The following is a 24,007-nucleotide window of genomic DNA, read 5'->3' on the forward strand; positions in this document are numbered from 1 at the left end:
CACACAGCTCGTCCATAGACGAGCATTATCAGGAGCGGGAGGGGGGAGTTCCTCCCCGCTCCACAGCACAGCGTGATTGGCGCTGCGAGGCAGAAGGGCATTCCTGGCTAACTGTCAGAAACGCCCTTCTGACCATAGAGCACTACGGTACCGGCACCGTAAGCTCTTTACACCGGGCACAGATCGGGAAAGCCGACAGTGCGCTGAATTCAGCGCACTGTCAGCTTTCCAGCAGTATATAACACTGCATGTGCCCAAAAGTGGTGAAAGGTCCTCTTTAAAGGTCACCTCTCATCTCCTCCATCAATTCAAGTTCTTCAGATTTGGTAATAGTCACCACTTGACTGATTCCATCGCTGCTGGAATTTTCTCTTTAGCCTTGACCGTTCCTAACAAGTGCACTTAGTTTTGGTGCTTGATGTGCTATTTAGCCTCTGAAATGTCAGAAGGGTAGTGTCAGACTGGGGGTGTGATTCAGAACTCCAATCCGAGGTAGCCAGTATCAGAGCTCAGACGCACACCCCTTATCTGTTCCTGCCTGACACCGCCCACCTGACAATACAGAGCCTAATTAGCATATCAGGGACCCAAACTAACAGCATTGATTGCTCAGGAATGGTGGGGGCTAGAGGAAAAATTCCAACCAAGCCAGAATCAGTGGAGCCAAATCTTGAAGAATGCAACGAATTGGAGTTGGTGATGAAAGGTAGTTGTGAAAGTGTGATATGTAGCTACATAATAATACTAGAGAATTACTATAAGAAGTCTTACGTTCACACTGTGCGCCTTTCTGTTCATAATCCAGTAAGCATTTGCACTCCAAAACTCCTGAACTTGAGCTTACACATCGCATATTTGCCTTGCAGTTCAATGCTACACAGTCTGGTAAAGCTAAGATCATAAAACAAATATATTACAAGTCTTTATAGAAATTTTCACCTTACAGTTGTAATATGTGCTGCTAAATTTGGAAAGGAATGGAAATATTACTATGCAATAAACGAGAAACTTGGTAATATATCTTATTAAAGAAATAGGTTTTCTCTTCCATTTTTCAGGTCAAGTTACTTTGTACATATTAGTCTATAAAGAGGGGAGGGGTAGGATGAGGCTGCTAGAAAAGACATACAAATAATTGCTGCTGCTCTACTCTGTCAATCTTTTAACCCTGCTTTCAAAAGTTACAGGGTTTCATTCACTTATTCATGTATGAAAAATTGTAACTGGAAGTGTATATAGAAATCTGCAACATTGATGTTACAAGCAGCAGACCATGTATCCCTCCACACTGTAAAATGCCAATCCCTCCCTATCCAATGTCCCGTACTCCAATACTTACGTTCATCACACCGAGGACCGCCATAGCTAGAAAAGCACAAGCATATGCCATCTCCATCTATCCCACTGTTACAAACCCCATGTACACAAGAACAGGCTGTGGAGATGAAAGAATAAAGCATTTTATGGAGTACAAAAACTTATGTCCAGCAATGACAGAACAATCAGTAACTGGTATATGAAACTATTCTTTAGACAAGTACAATGTGTCCAAGCTGGTTTGTACATTGAGTGACTTGGGTCTAATAAGTGTATATGGCTTGGGATGCAGCATTTATTTAATAGGGTTTTACATGTTGATGACCTCTCCTTAGATCATCTATATGTAATTGGTGGGACTTCCACTGAGCTGGTTCAAGAGGCTACAGCATTCATATTTTTTTTGCTATTGTCTGAGGTTGTTTGGCGAACATTTTTGTAAAATACTTAAAGCATAACTAAACTTTCTAACAACTTTTGATATTATGGCAGTATTTTTGTCAATAATAAATGTTGGAATATAAGGTAAGGTGGTTCCTTTTGTACCACAAGCACAGAGTTCATGAGTGGTTTTTTAGACATCTTTTAGCTGCACATCAGTAAAAGTTAAATTTTATATAAATTGATTTGTGAATTGAATATTTGCAGGATCTCCGATGTGTGCAAGACCCTGTACGACTTAGTGCATCCTTATTTGAAGATTACAGTATCAACTAAACTAATCCTAAGATATTACTAGTTAAAGGGGTTGTCCCATCACAAGGATCCTATCTATACTGCTTGATAATGTGGATGTAAGACTTTTCCTAAATACATTGCTTCAGCAAAAATGCTTTGTTTGGCCGCTATATCACTTTATTCATTTTTTTGGGACACATCCCTTGACTTATCTGGTCATAAGTCAAGTGATGTATCTGCTGATCTGAGGGAGGAGGGGCTAAGTGCACGGGAGCGAGCCTGGAGGGGGGGGGGTAGTTTACCCTTTGGGGGGAAGGGGCCGCCAATGCAGACTGGCATCCGCTGTAATGGAGAGGTGGATGCCGGGGAGGGTTAGACGCCGGCACAGATGCACAGATGCCGGCACAGGTGCCTGCAACATCGCTATGCTTCTGCCCTGCATGAAGCCAGCAGCGGCAGGAGCGGAATAACAGCATCGCTTCTGCCGCTGCTGGCTTCATGCAGGGCAGAAGCATAGCGATGTTGCAGGCACCTGTGCCGGCATCTGTGCATCTGCGCCGGCGTCTAACCCTCCCCGGCATCCACCTCTCTATTACAGCAGATGCCGGGTTTGTATTCACATATGCACAGCCGCTGGCCCTGTGTGCACACTCATAGACCAGTCTAGCCTTCACAATGCGAATACAGATCGGCACCCGCTGTAATAGAGAGAGGCGGATGTCAGGTCTGTATTCACATTGTGAAGGCTATACTGGTCTATGAGCGCGCACGCAGGGCCAGCTGCATCTCGCCGCTTGGCTTTGCATATGTGACCCCGCCCACCAATGACGCAACAAAGCCAGAAGACAGAAGATTTTTCAACAACGAAGACTGGCGAGTATGCGACGTGGGAATACCCCTTTAATAACACAGTTGGGATTTTGAGCTTTATACGCATCAGTTTATGCTGAATATAAAAACCACATTCCTGAATGTGTTTTTACCTAGTGATGCCTCCATTTTATTATAGCTAGAGCTGAAATCTTGGTGGCATGTGTAAGCTGAGAATCTCACATTATATTAAGTTGTTTAATATCTGGAGGTACAGTCATTTGAAGTAGTTCTCAATAGTATCTGCAGAGGGTAGAGAGAGACCTCCTCTTAGAGTAGCCCCCCCCGAAAAAAAAAACCTGGTGACCCAGCCAGCGGTTAACATGGTATATAATGAACTACTATATGGCTTTATTACTATAGATGATCACTTAATTATCAGGGTACTAGGTCTTGGTATCTCCAGTGACATGTCATTTCACCTTTTACACACCAGGAATGGGATGCATCAAAAGTGCCTGAATTGGGCTGGGCCCCAAAAAAACTGGCCATCGAAGGTTAGCAACAAAGTTAATGTCAGGGTTATATAATAATAATACGTTTTATTTATATAGCGCCAACATATTCCGCAGCACTGTACGATTTGTAGGGTTCAAATACAGACAGAAAGATGCATTACAAAGAAAGTCATTTTCACACAATGGGACTGAGGGCCCTGCTTCACAAGAGCTTACAATCTATGAGGTAGACGAGGTGATACAAGAGTTAGCAGGGGCGGCATCGGAGGCAGCATTGCTTATGCAGTGGTCAGACAATTTTGTAATAGAGGTGACTGTCATTACACAAACATAAAACTTTGAGGTGTCACTAGTCGTGTCCTTTAACATGTGGATGGTGCTTAGACATATAAAGTTAGCCTGAGATGGCATCATATCATGTGGGGAAATGTGGGAGTGGGAACAGAGGAGGGTACGTTTTAGGGATTCTAATTACGGTACAGAAAGGTTTACATTAGGAATTGTGATGGGCCTGTCTGAATAGAGGTGTCTTTAGTTTGCGTTTGAAACTGTAGAAATTGGGAATTAATCTGATTGTCCGGGGTAGAGCATTCCAGAGAAGTGGTGCAGCTTGGGAGAAGTCTTGTATACGAGCGTGGGAGGTTCTGATAATAGAGGATGTAAGTGTTAGGTCATTGAGTGAACAAAGAAAACAGGTTGGGCGGTAGACAGAGATGAGGGAGGAAATGTATGGAGGTGCGGCATTATGGAGAGCTTTGTGGATGAGGGTGATAACTTTATATTTTATTCTGTAGTGAAGAGGCAGCCAGTGTAGCGACTGGCACAGACCAGAGGCATCGCTGTAGCGTCTAGCCTGATAGATGAGCCTGGCCGCTGCATTCAGAATAGATTGTAGAGGGGAGAGTTTAGTGAGGGAAGACCGATTAGTAAGGAGTTACAGTAGTCAGGGCGAGAATGAATCAGAGACAATAAGTGTCTTTAGTGTATCTCTGGTGAGGAAAGGGCGTATTCTGGAGATGTTTTTGAGGTGGAGGTGACATATAATACCATATTATAATTATATCAAATATCACATAATAATGTTCACTCTCCTATTCTCAATAGAAAGTTACAAAGACAAAGAATTGACATAGTATATTAGCGCTTCTCACTAAATGTATCTTATTATCTGCTGCCACCTAGTGGTAGTACATATGATTTGTAATTCTAAATGATGAAGAGTAAGACCCGATTCACATCTGCATTCGGGTTCCCCAACCGGCCCCATCCTGAACGGAAACCTATATACATAGAAAAGCAGTTACCTGGGAAAACATGCGAACCCCATAGAATATAATTGATCCATGTGGTTTCTGCACGAAACATGTGGAAAGAAAAGTGCTACAAGCATGCACCGTGAGGAACCCAAGTGGAAGCCACTTGGACCCCATCATAGTCAGGCGTTTGTGTATTTTCCCAGGTAACCGCTCAAGTGGTCTGCCTGAAAGGAAACCTGAACGCAGATGTGAACTGGGCTGAACAGGAATATTAATAATAATATAACATTTTGCATTACTTTCAAAATTAATACTAATACTTTTTTACTTACCAGAGCGACAGTCCGCACCATACATGTTGTTATCGGCACATTTCTCACAAGCTATCCCACCAAATCCTTCCTACACAAAGACTACAAATAGTCAGTTGAAATTCACAATGTATTTACAGCAGTAGATCTCAAGATTGGCGCTCAGAATCCAAATGTAACGGCAACTGTACTACATAGGAGGAGCAGATTTTGAGTTTTGTTAAAGGGCTTTTCCAGACTGAATATTGATGACATATCCTGGTAATCAATAGAAAATCTTTGGAGGTCCAAAAACCCAATGATTAGTTGTTCTTAGCATCTGAAACACAGAGAATGGAGCAGGAAGCAGACAGCGCTGTTCTCTGTGTAGTGGCCAGATAAAGTACTGCAAATCAGTTCCTATTCATTTAAAAGGGAACTAAGCTGCAGTGACTCAAGCCGCTACACACACGACAGAGCTGTCTGCTTCCTGCTCCATTCTCTAATCAATGTTACTGGTGGATCTGATATTTCTGACCTCTCTTTTGGATAGGTTATCAATATTCTTAATTCAGAAAACCCCTTTACGTTATCTAGATAGCACTATGCATGGGAGTTATCAAATTTTGAGACTGAATGTTTAGATAGAATATTAAAAAGGTTGTCTGTGTTAAACATTGCCCTTTTGGGGAAACTGCAGGAGATTTTGGTATTGTGTAATGTTACATTTTTTTTTTTTTATCAGGTGGCATTTACGTAGCATGACACATTGCAGTTACATTGATGATAGGGGATTTTTAAAAACTTCAGTCTAAAGTGATTCATTCAGTTGAATGGGTTTAATGTGTGGCTACACTGTGACATTAGCTGGTGAGTCCCACCACAACCTCAATGTCAGCCAAAAATGGTGCAAACTGTCAGGAATTGGTCATATACTGTGTAAACAAAATAATAAAATGACTGAACATGTAAAAAGTTAACTTAAAAGGGTTTCCATGCTAAAATATTGATACATATCATATCCGTAGAGGTCTGCTAAGTGAGTATGCCAAGCTCCCATTGATCTGATATCGATAACCTCTCCTTAGAATATGTCAGCAATATTTGTGGCCCAGAAAACCCTTGAAATGAATATAAATAACATATTAGGGTTTACAGAACAACAGCAGCTTTGTGAATATAACACAGCATACCTGACAAGAGCAGGTGCCATTACCATCCAACCCCTCAGAACACGTTCCTCTGCCATTACATGGAGACGATGCCCCTCCTGGACATTCTGTGAATGACATCAACTTAGTTAATAGGATAAATCCATTAAAGTAAAGTTATATTAATGTGTAAGGATTTGTGTATTTGGAATTTTGCAATATTTGCTGTTCATATTGAGTGGCAGCTCCTTCTACACACTTAATACTTCTCCCATCTGAGGTTTAGTTGTAATATATCAGTCTAGGCAAATCAAAAAGAGCGTTTCCCACACATAGCATGTTTAGTAATACTACATAGTACACTGTATTTATGTGGCCTTTTTGTTGCGTTTCTGAATTTTTACAATTTACAGAGTTTCTTTTTTCAAAATGCAGCCATCTCTAAATTTGGCATTTTACAATTGTTTTTCCATATACTTCTCTGTATGAAAAATTGATTAAAAAAAACAAGTTAGAAATGTGTGGACACATAAAACCCCCCAAATATAGCACAACAAAGTGTGTGAATGCTGAGGACATACCGGCAAAATTACCAGCAGCTAACCCCAGAGATTTACAGTTGCAGCATAAGAAATGGGATTATTTTTTTTATAAATCAATAGTGTAGGTGAAGGGAATAATCTATTCACTATATACTTCACTAAAGAAAAGTGCTTGTGTCTTTCCGTATTACTCCTGTCTTTACTTCTTGTCTGATTCATTCTGTCCTTATCCCTTACACAAACAGTGTCAGTTTACAATAGGTTCTACGGAGCAGGGGCGGATCCAGGGCCGGGCGAGCCGGGCAACCGCCCGGGGCCCCGCGCTTAGCGGGGCCCCGCGGCGCGGCCGGGACCTAACAAGATGGTCCCGGTCGGCATGTCCCGACTCCAACTGAGCTCAGCGTTAAAGCAGGAGCTGACAGCTCCTGCTTTAAACGCCTATGTATTCGGCTCATCGGCAGTAGGACAGCTACCTACTTTAACGCTGAGCTCCGGCATTTGTAGCCGCGATGTGATGACGTCATCACATCGCAACTACAATATGTGCATGAGGAGAGAGCTGCGGGGGAACGAGGAATGGTGAGTGTGTATGTGTGTGTGTGTGTGTGTGTGTGTGTGTGAGAGAACGGCATGACATTGGGGCAGATGGAGGGGGGAGAACGGCATGACACTGGGGCAGATGGAGGGGGGAGAACGGCATGGCACTGGGGCAGATGGAGGGGGGGAGAACAGCATGACACTGGGGCAGATGGAGGGGGGGAGAACAGCATGACACTGGGGCAGATGGAGGGGGGGAGAACGGCATGGCACTGGGGCAGATGGAGGGGGGGAGAACAGCATGACACTGGGGCAGATGGAGGGGGGAGAACGGCATGGCACTGGGGCAGATGGAGGGGGGGAGAACAGCATGACACTGGGGCAGATGGAGGGGGGGGAGAACAGCATGACACTGGGGCAGATGGAGGGGGGGAGAACGGCATGGCACTGGGGCAGATGGAGGGGGGGGAGAACAGCATGACACTGGGGCAGATGGAGGGGGAGAGAACGGCATGACACTGGGGCAGATGGAGGGGGGAGAACGGCATGGCACTGGGGCAGATGGAGGGGGGGAGAACAGCATGACACTGGGGCAGATGGAGGGGGGGAGAACAGCATGACACTGGGGCAGATGGAGGGGGGGAGAACGGCATGACACTGGGGCAGATGGAGGGGGGGAGAACAACATGACACTGGGGCAGATGAAAGGGGGGAGAACAGCATGACACTGGGGCAGATGGAGGGGGAGAACGGCATGGCACTGGGGCAGATGGAGGGGGGGAGAACAGCATGACACTGGGGCAGATGGAGGGGGGAGAACGGCATGACACTGGGGCAGATGGAGAGGGGAGAACGACATGACACTGGGGCAGATGGAGGGGGGGAGAACAGCATGACACTGGGGCAGATGGAGGGGGGGGGAGAACAGCATGACACTGGGGCAGATGAAGGGGGGGAGAACAGCATGACACTGGGGCAGATGGAGGGGGGAGAACGGCATGACACTGGGGCAGATGAAGGGGAGAACAGCATGACACTGGGGCAAATGAAGGGGGAGAGAGCAGCATGACACTGGGGCAGATGGAGGGGGGAGAACGGCATGGCACTGGGGCAGATGGAGGGGGGGAGAACAGCATGACACTGGGGCAGATGGAGGGGGGGAGAACGGCATGACACTGGGGCAGATGGAGGGGGGGAGAACAGCATGACACTGGGGCAGATGAAAGGGGGGAGAACAGCATGACACTGGGGCAGATGGAGGGGGAGAACGGCATGGCACTGGGGCAGATGGAGGGGGGGAGAACAGCATGACACTGGGGCAGATGGAGGGGGGGAGAACGGCATGACACTGGGGCAGATGAAGAGGGGGAGAGAACGGCATGACACTGGGGCAGATGGAGAGGGGAGAACGGCATGACACTGGGGCAGATGGAGGGGGGGAGAACAGCATGACACTGGGGCAGATGGAGGGGGGGGAGAACAGCATGACACTGGGGCAGATGAAGGGGGGGAGAACAGCATGACACTGGGGCAGATGGAGGGGGGAGAACGGCATGACACTGGGGCAGATGAAGGGGAGAACAGCATGACACTGGGGCAAATGAAGGGGGAGAGAGCAGCATGACACTGGGGCAGATGAAGGGGGGAGAATGGCATGACACTGGGGCAAATGAAGGGGGGAGAACGGCATGACACTGGGGCAGATGAAGGGGAGGAGAACGGCATGACACTGGGGCAGATGGAGGGGGGAGAATGGCATGGCACTGGGGCAGATGGAGGGGGGGAGAACGGCATGACACTGGGGCAGATGGAGGGGGGAGAACAGCATGACACTGGGGCAAATGAGGGGGGAGAGAACAGCATGACACTCGGGCAGATGAAGGGGGAGAACAGCATGACACTGGGGCAAATGAGGGGGGAGAGAACAGCATGACACTCGGGCAGATGGAGGGGGGGGGAGAACAGCATGACACTGGGGCAGATGGAGGGGGGGGGAGAACAGCATGACACTGGGGCAAATGAGGGGGGAGAGAACAGCATGACACTCGGGCAGATGAAGGGGGGAGAACGGCATGACACTGGGGCAGATGAAGGGGGGGATGGCATGAAACTGAGGACAGAGATAGAGGGGGGGGACATGAAACTAGGGGTAGATGAAGGGTGTATATGAAAATGGGGGGGAGATATAATTTACGGGTGACTGTAGGAGGATTATACTGTGTGGAATCACATGAAAATTGAATAAGAATGGGTGGAGTCAACATAAAAGTGGGCGGGGCCTAATTTGCTGCGGCGCGCTGCGCGCGCCACATGTTTTATTCCCTCTTTCTAGTCTTCAACAGTGGGGAAGTACAGGTTAGAAGTGCGAGACCCCCAGTAAGTAGGGCCCCACCAAAGTCAATTGCCCAGGGCCCCGCAAAACCTGGATCCGCCACTGCTACGGAGAAGGGAAGGGGGAGAGGTGTTGAAGAAAGCCAAGAGATATGTGGGCAGTCACCGTATAAAATGAGTAATTACTATCAGGAAAAGGCTGCATAGTAATTTCTAATAAGCCTTGGTTCACATCTGCACCTGATCAAAACCTGGCTTACATGCCTTGCACCACATCACAAAGTCAAACATACAGGATTTTGTGCCTGTGCCAAAAAAACCAAAACAACCCAAAACGGTTTTACCGTGGAGAGGCTGCATACGGACACTGGTGGTTTGCTTTAAGGGCGGACAGCGGCGCTAGTTTGAATGGCCCCTTACAAAAAAGGGGGACCTGACCTACTAGGAAAGTGGTGTGACTAAAAAGTGGTATTGGGAGTATAAATTTGTCACTTTTCTTACAAATACTAAACCAACAAATAGGTGGAGTAAAGATGGACTACACAGTCTAAATGTACACCAGATTATGACCCAGCATCAGCCACTGTGATAAATCTAGCACATATTCACACTGCCTAGTCTACGTTTCCATTGTATAATTGTTAGACATTATTATTACACCAGTGACTTTTACAGCTGTTACATTATTGCTACATAGTATCAGTTTGTAGCAGATTTTTTTGTCATGACTGCTTGTTTTTTACCGTTTAAGGATGTTCTAAAGTGGGTACAACAGAAAAATGTACTGACAAGCAAATTCATCTCTGACCCTTGACATGAGTAATATCTCGTGCCTCCTGTTTTGGCCATACAGGTGAAAGTGCTTACATGCACACATTTCCACCAGGTAATGACAGAGTCATCTTTAACAGTTCCTCGGGGAGCAGAGATTGAATTGTACAGAAAAACTGCTTGAAGTACATGTAAAACAAAAGAAGTGGCAAAAAAGGGAGCTAACATGCACCGTTTCCTGTAAGCTCTGCAAGCAATGCTAAAAATGTGTCTGGTTGCAAAGTCTACTGTGCACAGTCCTACAGAAAGGTGCTGGGATCATTTCTCTCAATAGATAAATCATATCTCAGACTGAAGCAATTTATTAAGTTAGCATAAAGCCAACATGGCTGGCAATTCAGAAAAATTCTTGTCTGGTCTATAGTTATTAGGTCTATGTGGGCAGTACCAGACAAAATAACAGTACCGAACAGCCATAGAGACCCTATTCAATGAAGATGTTGCACTTTTTGTTTTACACCACACATCTCTACATATGATGTATAATGATGTGATGCATCTTTAGTGCAAAGCCTTCTCATTCTGTGCCTCACTCATCACGGAGCGGGGTTTGGTGCAGGGCAAGCTTGGGGTGCAGAGCAGGGAAAGCTGGGCTGGGTTATTATACACCATTTTTCTGGTGTGAGTTATACTGGAAACCTACGCCAATTCCTGACTGGTGTATATTTCCATTTTGGCCCCTTGATAAATCATACACCTTATGCTTGTCAGGTCCTTTATAAGGACTGGTATACAAAACGACGCAAGAAAAAAATGTAAAGGATGAGGTGGCACTACTGCATGCATACAAACTATGCTATGGCAGGTCAGGGGTAAATTCCATATACTCACTAGTGGTGCTCACAGCAAGTAAAAAAGTCCATATACAGTCCAGAAAATAGAAAAAGCTGGGCACTCACTGTTGGAAGAGTATAAACATATTTCAAACCTTTATTTCAAACATCCATTTAACATACAATACGGGAGGAGGCATGCCTGGGGGAGGAGAGCGACAGCCGTTTCGTGCTGGTAGCACTTTTTCAAGCTTGAAATGGATGTTTGAAATAAAGGTTTGAAATATTTTTATACTCTTCCAACGGTGAGTGCCCAGCTTTTTCTATTTTCTGGACTGGTATACAGAACGCCTATCTTAATAAATCTGTCTCATTGACTTATCTGTAGCCCGTAGCCTAGATTCACACAACCAAGTTTTACTGAATTTCCTGGCCTGAACAGTATGTAGGGAGAAGGAATACTAGTATGATAGTTATCTATTAGAGATGAGCGAACACTGTTCGGATCAGCCGATCCGAACAGCACGCACTCATAGAAATGAATGGAAGCACCTGTGACGCCGGCCGGCCACCGGCAAAGTCAGCGTCACAGGTGCTTCCATTCATTTCTATGGGTGCGTGCTGTTCGGATCGGCTGATCCGAACAGTGTTCACTCATCTCTATTATCTATTAGAGATGAGCGAACAGTGTTCTATCGAACACATGTTCGATCGGATATCAGGGTGTTCGCCATGTTCGAATCCAACACCGCGTGGTAAAGTGCGCCAAAATTCGATTCCCCTCCCACCTTCCCTGGCGCCTTTTTTGCACCAATAACAGCGCAGGGGAGGTGGGACAGGAACTACGACACCGGGGGCATTGAAAAAAATTGGAAAGAGTCATTGGCTACCGAAATCAGGTGACCTCCATTTTAGACGAATAGTGGATTTCAAATCCGGGTCATATGAGAATGTGAACTTTGTGACTATGAGACAGGGATAGCTGTACAGGCAGGGATAGCTAGGGATAACCTTTATTTAGGGGGGAATGTTATTAAAAATAACTTTTTGGGGCTCTATCGGGTGTGTAATTGTGATTTTTGTGAGATAAACTTTTTCCCATAGGGATGCATTGGCCAGCGCTGATTGGCCGAATTCCGTACTCTGGCCAATCAGTGCTGGCCAATGCATTCTATTAGCGTGATGAAGCAGAGTGTGCACAAGGGTTCAAGCGCACCCTCGGCTCTGATGTAGCAGAGCCGAGGCTGCACAAGGGTTCAAGCGCACCCTCGGCTCTGATGTAGGAGAGCCGAGGGTGCACTTGAACCCTTGTGCACCCTCAGCTCTGCTACATCAGAGCCGAGGGTGCGCTTGAACCCTTATGCACACTCTGCTTCATCAAGCTAATAGAATGCATTGGCCAGCGCTGATTGGCCAATGCATTCTATTAGCCCGATGAAGTAGAGCTGAATGTGTGTGCTAAGCACACACATTCAGCTCTACTTCATCGGGCTAATAGAATGCATTGGCCAGCGCTGATTGGCCAGAGTGCGGAATTCGGCCAATCAGCGCTGGCTCTGCTGGAGGAGGCGGAGTCTAAGATCGCTCCACACCAGTCTCCATTCAGGTCCGACCTTAGACTCCGCCTCCTCCAGCAGAGCCAGCGCTGATTGGCCGAATTCCGTACTCTGGCCAATCAGCACTGGCTAATGCATTGTATTGGCGTGATGAAGCAGTGCTGAATGTGTGTGCTTAGCACACACATTCAGCTCTACTTCATCGGGCTAATAGAATGCATTGGCCAATCAGCGCTGGCCAATGCATTCTATTAGCGTGAACTGAGTTTGCACAGGGGTTCTAGTGCACCCTCGGCTCTGCTACATCAGATTGCTACATCTGATGTAGCAGTGCCGAGTGTGCATCAGATATGTAGTTGAGCAAAACTGACTCAGCACTGCTAAGTCTCTGCATTCGCATAGGAATGCATTGGCCAGCCTTCGGCCAATCAGCGCTGGCTCTGCCGGAGGAGGCGGAGTCTAAGGTCGGACCTGAATGGAGACTGGTGTGGAGCGATCTTAGACTCCGCCTCCTCCAGCAGAGCCAGCGCTGATTGGTCGAGTTCCGTACTCTGGCCAATCAGCACTGGCCAATGCATTTCTATGGGGAAAAGTTAGCTTGCGAAAATCGCAAACTGACAGGGATTTCCATGAAATAAAGTGACTTTTATGCCCCCAGACATGCTTCCCCTGCTGTCCCAGTGTCATTCCAGGGTGTTGGTATCATTTCCTGGGGTGTCATAGTGGACTTGGTGACCCTCCAGACACGAATTTGGGTTTCCCCCTTAACGAGTTTATGTTCCCCATAGACTATAATGGGGTTCGAAACCCATTCGAACACTCGAACAGTGAGCGGCTGTTCGAATTGAATTTCGAACCTCGAACATTTTAGTGTTCGCTCATCTCTATTATCTATGATTGTAGGAGTCCCTGTCCCTATATACAGTCCCTATATGCAGAGGTAAAAATGTGTGCTGTACATTTTATGCACCATATTGATTTTGTCTTGGGTTTGTTGTGGATTTTTTTTTTTTTTTTGCTAATTTCACCTTCTCATTGAAATAGATGATATCTTGATCTTCACAAAGGATTGGCAGGCTGAAAGCAGCCGACTCTTTTGTTGGTTGTTGACCAATATTCTAGAGTCAAAGACGTTCAGAACATGGAATACCTGCTTTACTGAATAATACACTAGATGGCTTTGAGGCTTCCTGGTCTCCCTGGATCCTGCAGCTTATTGGAGGAGACACCTGACCTTGTATATCCTACCCCTATTCCCTATTTTGGTTTTATGTTTAGGTAAAGGTTACCTTATTAATGTTGGTCCAGAATTTGGAGGGGTTGCCCACAACTGGACGAGCTATATACCTCTTTTTCACTTGACCAATAAAAATATGGTTTAATAAAAAAACCCACTGTACTGTATGGCAATTTCCATGTGTACATGTGATCTAAATCTCAGAAAAAACCCATTGACTGAAATCCTAAACTCCATAAGGAATCTACAACGTGTGCGCGTAGCCTAAGAGAAAGCATAGTGTACTGTGCACTAGTCAATAAGTACAATCTCTCACACAACATAAAAGCTGTTTTTTTTGTCCCACTTTCATGTGTGTTTGCTTTAGCAGGTCCCTAATCGGGATACAGTCTATCTGCTGAGGAAATATAGAAAAGATAGATAAATCCACTTTGTCATCACCTCCAGAGCCTGTCAGGCCGCCACTGACAGGCTCAGGAAGGAACTGACTGTCACTGGTATTTTCAAAGCTGGTCCCTAGCCCTTTAAGATAAGCAGAGAGGTTATTTGTCCTCGCAGAGCTGACAGCAAAGACAATGGCCAAACCGTATTCTAACAAGCTGTCCTTCAACTTTATGTCAGGAAGTTTAGGAAAAGGAAAGGAAAGTAAAGACCAGGACTCAGACACCATCGAATGCAGAAGAGATGCCCTGCCACTGAATACTAACTTTTTATGCACTTTACGCTAGGTTCATACTAGGCCGGCATCTCTGTCAGGAGACCTGAACAACGAAGAGCTGGACCGCTAAGACTGCTGTTACACACAGAGCCTGGCAGGGACGTAACCTGAGGGGGTGAAGAGGTACAGGCGCATCCCCTAGGCCCCATAAGCTATCTTGTCCCACTATGAGAAGACTAGAACTATAAACAATATATTATAGTTGAGGGGACCTGGTACAGATTTTGCACTGGGGACCAGAAGCTTCATGTTATGCCTCTGGCTGCAGGAATCCAATTCTAAGAAAGTTCCAAAATCCACAATATTTCAGTCTCCATGGTTAAAGGACTGCAGACAGCATGAAGTGGGCCAAGATCTGACAGACATTTTCCTATGATCTTGTTGCAGACAAACTGGATAGCTGGCTGGGGAAAACCAAATTCCACTTTAAGCAAACTGAACATTAAAGGGAATATGAAACTGTAGATATTTACTAAATATATGAAAGATATTCCATAAACATGACTGTTTCTTTATGTGCCATGCGGACAGTTCTCATCAGGTTCACCTCACTTGTTATCCCAGGCACGCTAACTGTATATCTGCTGGAAGGTTGTACCAAGCCGCAACTACTTTTTCAATGAAATATTTCCTGACATTGCTTCTGATCTTACCCCCAAATAATTTCATATTGTGTTCTTGTGTTTAATATTTACTAAAAACACTTACCTACTGAACCTTATTTATACCTTTCACTTATTGAAAGTCTTTATATCCCCCTTTACCTTCTTTCTCAAGGCCACAGAGATTAAAGCTAAAGCCCAAAGTTGCGGAAACAGAGTGTTTTTCTGGCTGCAAAAACGCCACGGAGGAAAACGCAGCATTTTACGGAACTAATAAATATTATGATATTACAATATTCACTAGCACACAAAGGGTTAATACTCTACTGACATCACATTTCTATATTTTGGGAACATGGGTGTGGTTAGAATACACTATTTTAGAAATATCCTTACATAGCAACAAGATGGAAGGTAACACCCCCTTTCATGAATATAAATGAGTAAGAAATACACATGTCGGGGTCTTTGGGAGGACCAGGGTGGGTGGTTCTGGATGGTGGTCATTCATGGAGGACGTCATGACCAGCCCGCAAGTCCAAGAACCAGATGTCCAAGCATGAACCAAGCTGTATCTCTACAAGATATCCAGATGAAGAAGCCCAACTTCTCTGAATATGTAAGCTATTGAGACATTGACTGATATTTATGTTATTTTGGACAATTTCCCTGTTCCTGTGTTTTCCTTCAAGATGTTAATAAATCAACCACATGTTTTTATAACAAGCTGACTCCTCCTATCATGATAAGGCCTCTCAACACGTGGTCACAAGTTTCACTGAAATACAGAATATTTTACAGGAACCAGCACACATTATAACTGCAGAAATGCTCATATTTTGCGTGATGCTTTTTTTTTCCCGCAGTGTTTTTTAACTGTAATCTGCAACGTTTAGCGAGCCACAGCCAAAAAGCCCTGCAGAAGAGACCGTGGCAGAAACGCATCATGTTTTTTCCTGCAGCGCTTTTCATAGAAAGTCCACAGAAGACGCCATTGTTTCCGTAGGTATAATTGATATGTTGCGATCTACAAAAACACAACAATTATTGAAATCACAGCATTTCCACTGTGGATACCTTTCTGCAATGTGTGAGTGAGATTAGCCACTTTGCAGGTACTGTAAAACGACGTGGAAATACCATGGCCAAATCACAACAATTTCGCATCCTGGGGCCCACGGCCTAAAAGGGTTTCCCAGCTCTTATTTGTCATACTCATAGTTCATCAGTATGAAAAATCAGTTTGGGGCTGGGAAACCTGTTTAGGCTATGGCCCAACGTTGTGGAAAAGCTGTTTTTGTGTTGCAGTTTTTGGAGCCATTTTATTTTGCCAAACTCAGGAGTGGATTGAGCAGAAGGGAGAAGAGTTTCCTATTTATTTCCAATTCTTCTTTTAGCCACTACTGAGTTTGTCTCAAAAAACACATCATAATCTGCAACGAAAATAAGCTGCTTTTCTGCATGTTCTTTAAGACTCTCCCAATATGTTTTATGCTTCAGGCTGTCCACCATTTTTATAGCCCGCCTTCGCATCAGTTCTATTTTATCTGTGTCTTTTTCTATGTTGAATCTCCAGAACTGGAAAGCGTATTCCAGATGCCAGCTGTTACAGTTATTTTTGTAACTGGTGTTAAAAAGATGCGGGTTTGCTACTTTTTATACTAAATATCTGGTAAAAAATAATAAAATCTCCACCGGTGCCGATATAATGTGAATTTGGCAGATGCTAATGGAAGGGGTAATGCAGGAATTACGTTGTCAGACAAACAATCAAGTATTTCTAGCTAGATTTATGAGAAAAACGTTTATTATGTTTAGTTTAAGTGTAAGTTCACATGGTGTTTTTTGGACCGGCCTCCACCTCAGGTTCCAGTCCAAAATATGGGTAGCCGTGACTAAATGCTGGTTCACTGCACCGGTATCCAGTCGCGTGCTCCGCTCCAGATTAGGCCCAATGACTGGGCCTAGTCGAGAGGAGGGAGTGTCTTCAGGCCGAATCGCGAGGCGAAATGTCCTGAAGAATGAGCATCTCGCTTCTTCCCGGAAAAAACACCTGACCGGCTCTCTCTTCAAATCAAGCCTTTTTGGTCAGGATTTTGAGGTGGATACGGCCTCAAAATCCTGACCAAAAATCTCCGTGTGAACTTACCCTAAGTTCACACTGAGTCTTTTGGTCAGGATTTTAAGGCCGTATCCTCCTCAAAATCCTGACCAAAAAGACGGCTCCCATTGAAATCAATGGTAGCTGGTCAGTTCTTTTTTTCTGGGAGCCGATTTGTTCTAGCTCCCAGAAAACTAAGTGAGATGCTCATTCTTCAGACCAATTCACCTTGCGATTCCAAAAAACCCATGTGAACTTACCTTTACAGTGCAATATTCTTAAACATAAGAAGAAATGGAAATTCTGCAGCAGCCATGGGCCGCTTACAATACTATTACACAATTTAATAAATTGTTTAATGCAGAGAACTTAGTTGTAGGTTGTGTTACATAGACATCAAACTTCTGTAACTTACCGATACAGTCAGGTCCCCAGTACCCAGGACAACACTGCGGCACAAGAGTTTCTTTGCTACACGTATGTCGACAACCAGGGAGTGAGAGGGAATATGCTTTTATGTCCAAAAAATACCTTGAACAGAGGATTTGACCACCATTTAGGATCAGAACTGCCATTGCATATTATACTTCTGGTGCAACAACATTTTGTATAATACTTGTGCTGTTAATAATTGTCTCTCTTCCTGTATATATAGGTTATCCATGCAGACAATGTAAGGGTTATGCAGCCATTTTTGTACAAACTTATGGTATGACCCATATGTAAGGAACAAATTTTTAGTTCTATTAGAGGATGGGCAGAATATCTGAATTTTGGTAATTTATGTTAATTGGTATGGTCTTCAAACTATCATGACAGCAGTCAGCCTGCCTTCTGAAACCAACCATATATAGTATATATAGTATGGAACAATGTAGTGTTAAATGGAGAACATTCATCTGACTGGCTGTCTGTGCAATACATGAATCCATGAATTGTGCCCATGAGGGATATTTATATGGTTGTTTTATATATCTAGGATATAGAAGCAAATGCACTACAGGAAAGATAACTGATACTCATATAATATTATGTATCATATTAATGTTAATCTATGCAATAATGGAAATTACCGGCAGTCTCTTGATCCACTCCCTTTAGTGACTTTCTCATAGCCAGTAGTGCAATTCACAGCAGCATTGATAGAACACGATTTACATTCTGTATTGTGTGTAACTAACTTTTTTTCCTCACATCGGTTCTTTACCTGCAGCAAGAAAGTAAATACATTATAGCTGTGGACATGACCAGAAAATGATCTTCTCAATCCCAACATCCACTTAGAGTTAGACATCCTCTATTCTTTGCAGTTTGTAGATATTCAAAACGAGCCTGGTGGCTTCTTCTTATCATTTTATAGTTTCATATAGAACAATGGGTATCATGTACAAAACTTGCTATTCTCCATGTACAAGCAGTACACATGTAGAATAGTCCATGCTGATATTTTATTTAAGCAAAGTGATAATATTCCTCATTTTTCTTTAAGGTTTTGCAAACTTTAGTAAGTTGCCGGTAAAAACTATAACCAACACACACAAACAACGCACAGGCACATATAAATATAGGCAAAGAGGTTGTCCACAATTCAAACACGCAGTGTACGGGGTGGCCGCAAACTTGGTGGATAATTTGCAATGTTATAGAGTGTTGGGCAAATCTCATCCTTGTGCTAAAAAAGCACAATAGACCCTTTCTATCTGTAGCAGGTCAATTTATGCTGCAACTTTGCAAAGGGTAAAAAGCAGCGGTATATCCGAAGGAAATACCCAATATATTCCATAGCAAAACCCATTTCTAACATTTTTCTTCCAAAGCAGAATTTGGGCAAAACCTATCTCTTTCAAGGAGCAAAAAATAAATGTGCACCCTGGTTAGGGAGGAAAACTTCCACCATTGATATAGTTCCCAATACTTTAATTTGGCCTTACTAGCCAAAACATGATGATACCTGTGCCTCACTATTGTCTGAAGCCCAAGCCAAAATGAAAAAGGTATCGTATATACTTGAGTATAAGCCGACCCGAATATAAGCCGAGGCCCCTAATTTTACCACAAAAAACTGGGAAAACTTATTGACTCGAGTATAAGCCAAGGGGGGAGAAATGCAGCAGCTACTGGAAAATTTCAAACATTAAAATGGTCGGAGTTTTTGGGTGCAGTAGGTGCTGGTGCTGGGAAAGGGGAGGGGGTGTTTTGGTTGTCCTTCCCTGAGCCTGAGGACTGAGTTTTTTCTTCCCCCACTTGGAATTCAGCCTGGCTGAATATAGGGTATCTGCAGTGCTCCTATTAACCCCTTCCCAACGGAACAGGAGCACTGCAGATACCCTATATTCAGTAGACTGGGCACTTTCAGACACAGGTATAATGTGTATGTGTTTCACAGTCATTTTCTACTTTAGTATGTATTCTAGGAAAAGGAGGGATTAACAATTTTTATTTTTTTAATCCTTTTTTTTTTTTTTTTTTCTTTGCACTATTTTATGGGAGATTCTATATATTTATACTGTGGCTGGTCATAGACCCCCCCCCCCCTCCTGAAAAAAAGTATAAACCGAGAGGGGCTTTTTTCAGCACAAAAACTGGGCTGAAAAATTTGGCTTATACTCGAGTATATATGGTACATTTGTCTCTTGAACCCATTATAATATTAGTTATGAGGGGTCACTACTTCATCAAATGGGGCGCATCGCACAGTATGGTAAGTACTGGTCTATACCACACTGACTTATCATGAAATAGCAACATATTAGAACACATTTACACAAGACATCACTAGGTACACACAAATCGATTAGGAAGCCAGCCTACATCAATAAACCATAAAACCTTGATGAAATACCTTTTTAATGCTAAGACCAGAAAAATTAATGCTAAACAAAGGCTGCGAAAACACAATCCCAAACACTTAGGGATGAGATTAAATAAAATCTCATTCACATTGCTGGGGCAATAAAACAAAGTGGCTCAAATTCATGAATATTTAGGAATTGTAAGATTTATCACAGGGTATCATGCTGGATGATAAATCTGATGCATCTTTAGACTGTCTCGTCTTAGAGTATGACAATTAAAAGGTGATATAAACTGAGTCAGAATTTTATGATATTATTTTGGCACATCTTGACACATTTAAAGTGTAGGGGAGCCTTCACACGGAGTTTACGCTCCGCTCATTCTGAGCGTAAATTCATTCAGAGTGAGTGGCGTAAAAACCAGATCCCATTCACTTGAATGGGTGCCGGCATACACGCGTCTCACATTGAAAGCAATAGGTAATAAAGCCTACCATTGATTTCAATGGGGAGCGCGCATATGCCAGCAACAATTTAAGTCAATGGGATCTGTTTTTACGCCGCTCACTCTGAACGAGTTTACGTTCAGAATGAGCGGAGCGTAAACTCTCTGCGAAGGCTCCCTAAGGATCGGTTCACATCTCAGACTCAGTAGGAGACTCTGCCACATTCGGCCTAAATTTTGCATGGTAGACTTTTTCTTCCACCGGTTTCAGTATAAAACTGACGAACGCCAAATGGACACACAGTGGACTCCATGGGGTCTATGGGGTTTGCTGGTAACAGTTTTTTTAATCGACAAGCTCTCCCTTTTTTGGGTCCCCATGCGGACCCGAATGACAGAGAACAGAACGCTAGTGTGAACTCAGCGTAAGAGCCATTTTTTACCTTTGTGTCGGGAGTTGTGGTGAAAATGTTTGTAGTATACCCAATTTACCGAACCTCCTTTACATAGAAAACAACAAAAAACTTCTATCAACCCTCTACCGATTTGAAAGCTTACCCAAGATTGTAGTAGTACCTATGACAAATGGAGATATGACTAGTTAAAAACACACCCAGGAATTTGACTTTAATATGCAGACGTTAATATAAAGAATTTGTTTTCTAAGGCTGGATTCACACTAGCGTTCACACTCCATTCAGGGATTTTGTCCCTGAATTTGCTTGAACAATGTGAGCAGGACTGTTCTCTCTGCAATTTCTGGGTGGAAACGCCGGCAGAAACTCAATGAACTCCATTTTAGTCAATGGGGTGGATTAGGTTTCCGTTTTTCAGGTCCTCAAGTGGACTTGAAGAAAGCCAAACGCTAATGTGAACCTAATGTCAGTTGTATAACATAGCCAAGTGGCTCCCCCTTTGGAAAATGCTGCATCTGTACATGCTGCCCTGAGTAAGGGATGGACTCCCCCTAGCAATACTTAAAGCATAGCTAGTAAAATCTGTTAGCCTGCTTTTTTTTTTTTTTTTTTTTTTTTTTTTAAGGAAGTCAGATAGTATAATTAAACATACTATAAAATGTTCAAACACCTTCAGACACAATAGCAAAAAAGACCCCACACACTTACACTTTAAGGCATACCCTCTTTCCTGATAAGCCACATCCACATGTCAAGCATGTAGATAAAATTGTAACCCAACTAGATGAGCCAAGAGTCGCCATGATGTGCCAAAGATGTTCCGTGTTTTTTACATTATCTAGTCTAGTCACTACAGTAAATCCGGGCTGGTATGCTGCTGTATTTCCAAAACAGCCAAAAACGCCGTCTATCCAGGAAATATGATCTCACCTTTACCCAGCATAAAGATAATAAACTTTTAGATGGACAACTCTATGGCAGATGGTGCAGCATCCCACCAAACCTGTATCATCATCATTATCATCATCATCATCACCACCACACATAATAAGCATTACAGGCTTTCAAATGAATGGCTCACCCTTTAATGCATGGACATACGAGGTTTCACTACAACAGAAGCTGTTTTTACAGAATGGCACATGAAGGGTGTCCTATGTGCAGAACCCCATTATGTGACTTTCCTATGCCTTAATGTTACATATAGACAGTGGTTGCCATCCTAGAATAAAATACAAAAGATGGAAACAGCTCTGATGACTTTTCCATTAGTCTTTTCATCAGATTATAGCCGTAAAGTAGAGCGCTGCACAATCTCTGTCAACATAGGAAACCATAACTCTAAACACACTGGAACTGTCCATAAGGACCAGATACCAATGCCTATTTTTCAGTGAATGATCCATGGGAGCAGATTCATATGACCTCAAAATGATCTTAAATAATACTCCAAGATGCCACAAGGATACAGAATACCCACACCTCCAAACCTATACAAAAACATAGACATCAAAGCCATGTGGAGTTACTTCTTACCGTGAGCGTCTCGGCCAACGTACAGATGCTGAACAGACCCAATAGAGCTGAGACACTTAACATGTTTTTTTTCTTCATGGTGATTCAAGTTTGGATGTATGACTATTGTGTGGATTCATAAATATGATCGATAGTTCCAGAGGTTTTACATTCCACTGAACGCACTTTGCATCGGCTGCGTCTTTAAATAATTTCTTCGCTTTGGTCCCACCTCTCTTTCCTGTACAGGGTTAAACAGCTGAGCATGTGAAATCTGCCAATCACAGGAAAACATGAAAAGTTTCACTAGTTCAGTTAGGAGCTGCATATTGATAGTGCCGAATGGCAGGATATCCTATATGAGCAGTGGGGTGAAGAAGCTGAGTAGCCGCTGACATCCAACTCCCATTGTTGTTATCTGCTAGTTTACGGAGGTCCTCAGAAGTGACCACTGTGAACATAATCCTGACTTTCATATAATTTAATATTATTTATTCGCTGTAGACAGATTGTAATCTCCTTCTAAAGCGATTCAAAAGTGACAACCAATATGGCCGCACTCCTTGTTACCCTCCCTAACAGAATTGCAAAACGCCAATATCTTTTAAAGTCTAAAAGCATAACATTACTAATATATTGCTAAAGTTTTAGGAAGGAATCATTTTTAAACTACAGCAGGGAATAAAGATCAGCCACACACCAAATATACAAATATCAGATATTGCTAATATCATACTCTATCACTGCACACAGTGTCAATGAAAAACCTATGTATAGGATAAAATGTCATATTGTTTGATGAATAAAGCTTCGATTAGTTGCTACCCTTTGAACAAAATTTGAATAAATAAACAATAAAAGCAAATATAAGAAACTTTATAAAACTTATCACAGAAAAATGCTTCTTTCTCCAGTTATCAGGATTTTTTCCCCTATAAATCTTTAAAGAGGGGAGGGGGAGGTATTGAGTGAGGCCTGGTTCACATCTGTGCTCGGTATTCCATTCGGGGAGTCCACTTAGGGACCCCCTGAACGGAATAACGAATGCTTTAAAAGCGGTGAGCAATGAAAGCACATGAGCCCCATAGACTATAATGGGGTCCGTGTGTTTTCCGTGTGGTGTCCGCACGAATCATGTGGAGACAAAAGTTCTGCTTGAAGTACTTTTCTTTCCGTACTATTCATGTGGACGCCACGCGGAAAAACATGTGGACACCACGCGGAAAACACATGTAGATGTGAACTGGGCCTGGGAGAGAAGCAGAGAGACGCATACTGAAATGCTGCTGCATCTAATAGCAAGTTTTCTATCTCACCCCATATGCTGTTCCATATATCTAGCTAATGTCATATGTGGTACTGAAGCTTGTGTGTGATGGAATAATCTCTAGTTCTCTTCACCTGCGGTCTATGGGAGACATCATAGCAGATAGTCTTCATTCTCTAGCTCAGGGGAAACTGAAAATGAGAGAGCATCTGAGGAGGGAAAAACAGCTAAAAATGCTAAATACATGTGAGAGATAGTGTTACTCCTCATGGATACCTTCGGCATTTCTTTTTTAAATCTACAGCAGTGTGTTTAGTGTTC

The 24,007-nt window shown here is 43.6% G+C and overlaps 1 protein-coding gene across 1 annotated transcript in view; it reads right to left on the reverse strand.

Annotated features, from left to right (window-relative positions):
- STAB2 (stabilin 2) overlaps positions 1 to 22,646 on the reverse strand; it is a 98,919-nt gene extending 76,273 nt beyond the window's left edge. Inside the window, exons 1-7 of the mRNA XM_075274557.1 lie at positions 22,441 to 22,646; positions 18,322 to 18,455; positions 17,664 to 17,779; positions 6,063 to 6,148; positions 4,912 to 4,981; positions 1,340 to 1,435; positions 772 to 891 (exon numbers count right to left, since the gene is read on the reverse strand). Coding sequence (XP_075130658.1) covers positions 772 to 891; positions 1,340 to 1,435; positions 4,912 to 4,981; positions 6,063 to 6,148; positions 17,664 to 17,779; positions 18,322 to 18,455; positions 22,441 to 22,518 — 700 coding nt within the window. The 5' untranslated portion in view covers positions 22,519 to 22,646. The remainder of the gene's footprint in view (positions 1 to 771; positions 892 to 1,339; positions 1,436 to 4,911; positions 4,982 to 6,062; positions 6,149 to 17,663; positions 17,780 to 18,321; positions 18,456 to 22,440) is intronic.
- Between the last annotated feature and the right edge of the window lie 1,361 nt (positions 22,647 to 24,007).

Source organism: Leptodactylus fuscus, chromosome 5 (assembly GCF_031893055.1).
Source record: "Leptodactylus fuscus isolate aLepFus1 chromosome 5, aLepFus1.hap2, whole genome shotgun sequence".
In the NCBI taxonomy this organism is placed as follows: Eukaryota; Metazoa; Chordata; class Amphibia; order Anura; family Leptodactylidae; genus Leptodactylus; species Leptodactylus fuscus.